This window comes from Buceros rhinoceros, unplaced genomic scaffold (genome assembly GCF_000710305.1).
Source record: "Buceros rhinoceros silvestris isolate BGI_N320 unplaced genomic scaffold, ASM71030v1 scaffold2041, whole genome shotgun sequence".
Taxonomy (NCBI): Eukaryota; Metazoa; Chordata; class Aves; order Bucerotiformes; family Bucerotidae; genus Buceros; species Buceros rhinoceros.
In genome coordinates, this window is record NW_010393450.1 from 1 (window position 1) to 736 (window position 736).

Consider the following 736-nt stretch of genomic DNA (forward strand, 5'->3'; position numbering starts at 1 on the left):
GGGCGGTTTGGCAGCCCGGGACTGGCAGCGAGGCTGGGCTCTCCCCTCCTTTCCCCTTCACAGCTATCGGAAACTGGCCTTGAAGAACCATCCGCTGAGATGCCGGGAGCCCTGGGCACCAAAGAGGTTCCAGCAGCTGGCAGAGGCCTACGATGTGCTCAGCGACCGTGAGTGGGGAGACAGTTCAGGGTCTCTGGTGCTGGGGTCTGGATCTCCGGTCACTGGCAGACCCAGGGAGCTGGTGTCAGCTCAGTGACTGTGGTGGGTTGGTCCTGGCTGGACACCAGGTCCCCTCCAAAGCTGCTCTGTCACTCCCCTCCTCGGCTGGACGGGGAGAGGAAATGCGCTGCAAGGCTGGAGGGTGGAGATAAGGACAGGGAGATCCCTGGCAACTGCCCTCGTGTGCAAAAGAGATTCAACTTTGGGAGAAATTAATTTATTGCCAGTCAAATCATGGTGGGATAATGAGAAATAAAACTAAATCTTACAAACATTTTCCCCCCCACTCCTCCCTTCTTCCCTGCCTCAACTTCTCTTCCCGTTTCTCTACATCCTTCCCTTGAGTGGTGCAGGGGGATGGGCGTTGCCGTCAGTTCACTGCATGTTGTCTCTACCCCGAGGAGGACTCCTCATGCTCCTCCCCTGCTCTGTCCATCCACCCACGGGTCCTGCCAGGAGGCTGCTCCAGCACAGGCTCTCCATGGGGTCACAGCCTCCTCTTGGCACATTCCCCTCC

General features: G+C 58.3%; 1 protein-coding gene across 1 annotated transcript in view; it reads left to right on the forward strand.

The window, feature by feature from the left end:
• Positions 1 to 63: 63 nt before the first annotated feature.
• DNAJB13 (DnaJ (Hsp40) homolog, subfamily B, member 13) overlaps positions 64 to 736 on the forward strand; it is a gene marked incomplete at its 5' end in the record, with an annotated part of 4,093 nt that continues 3,420 nt past the window's right edge. The window contains one exon of the mRNA XM_010144836.1: positions 64 to 167. Within this exon, the coding sequence (XP_010143138.1) occupies positions 64 to 167 (104 nt within the window). The remainder of the gene's footprint in view (positions 168 to 736) is intronic.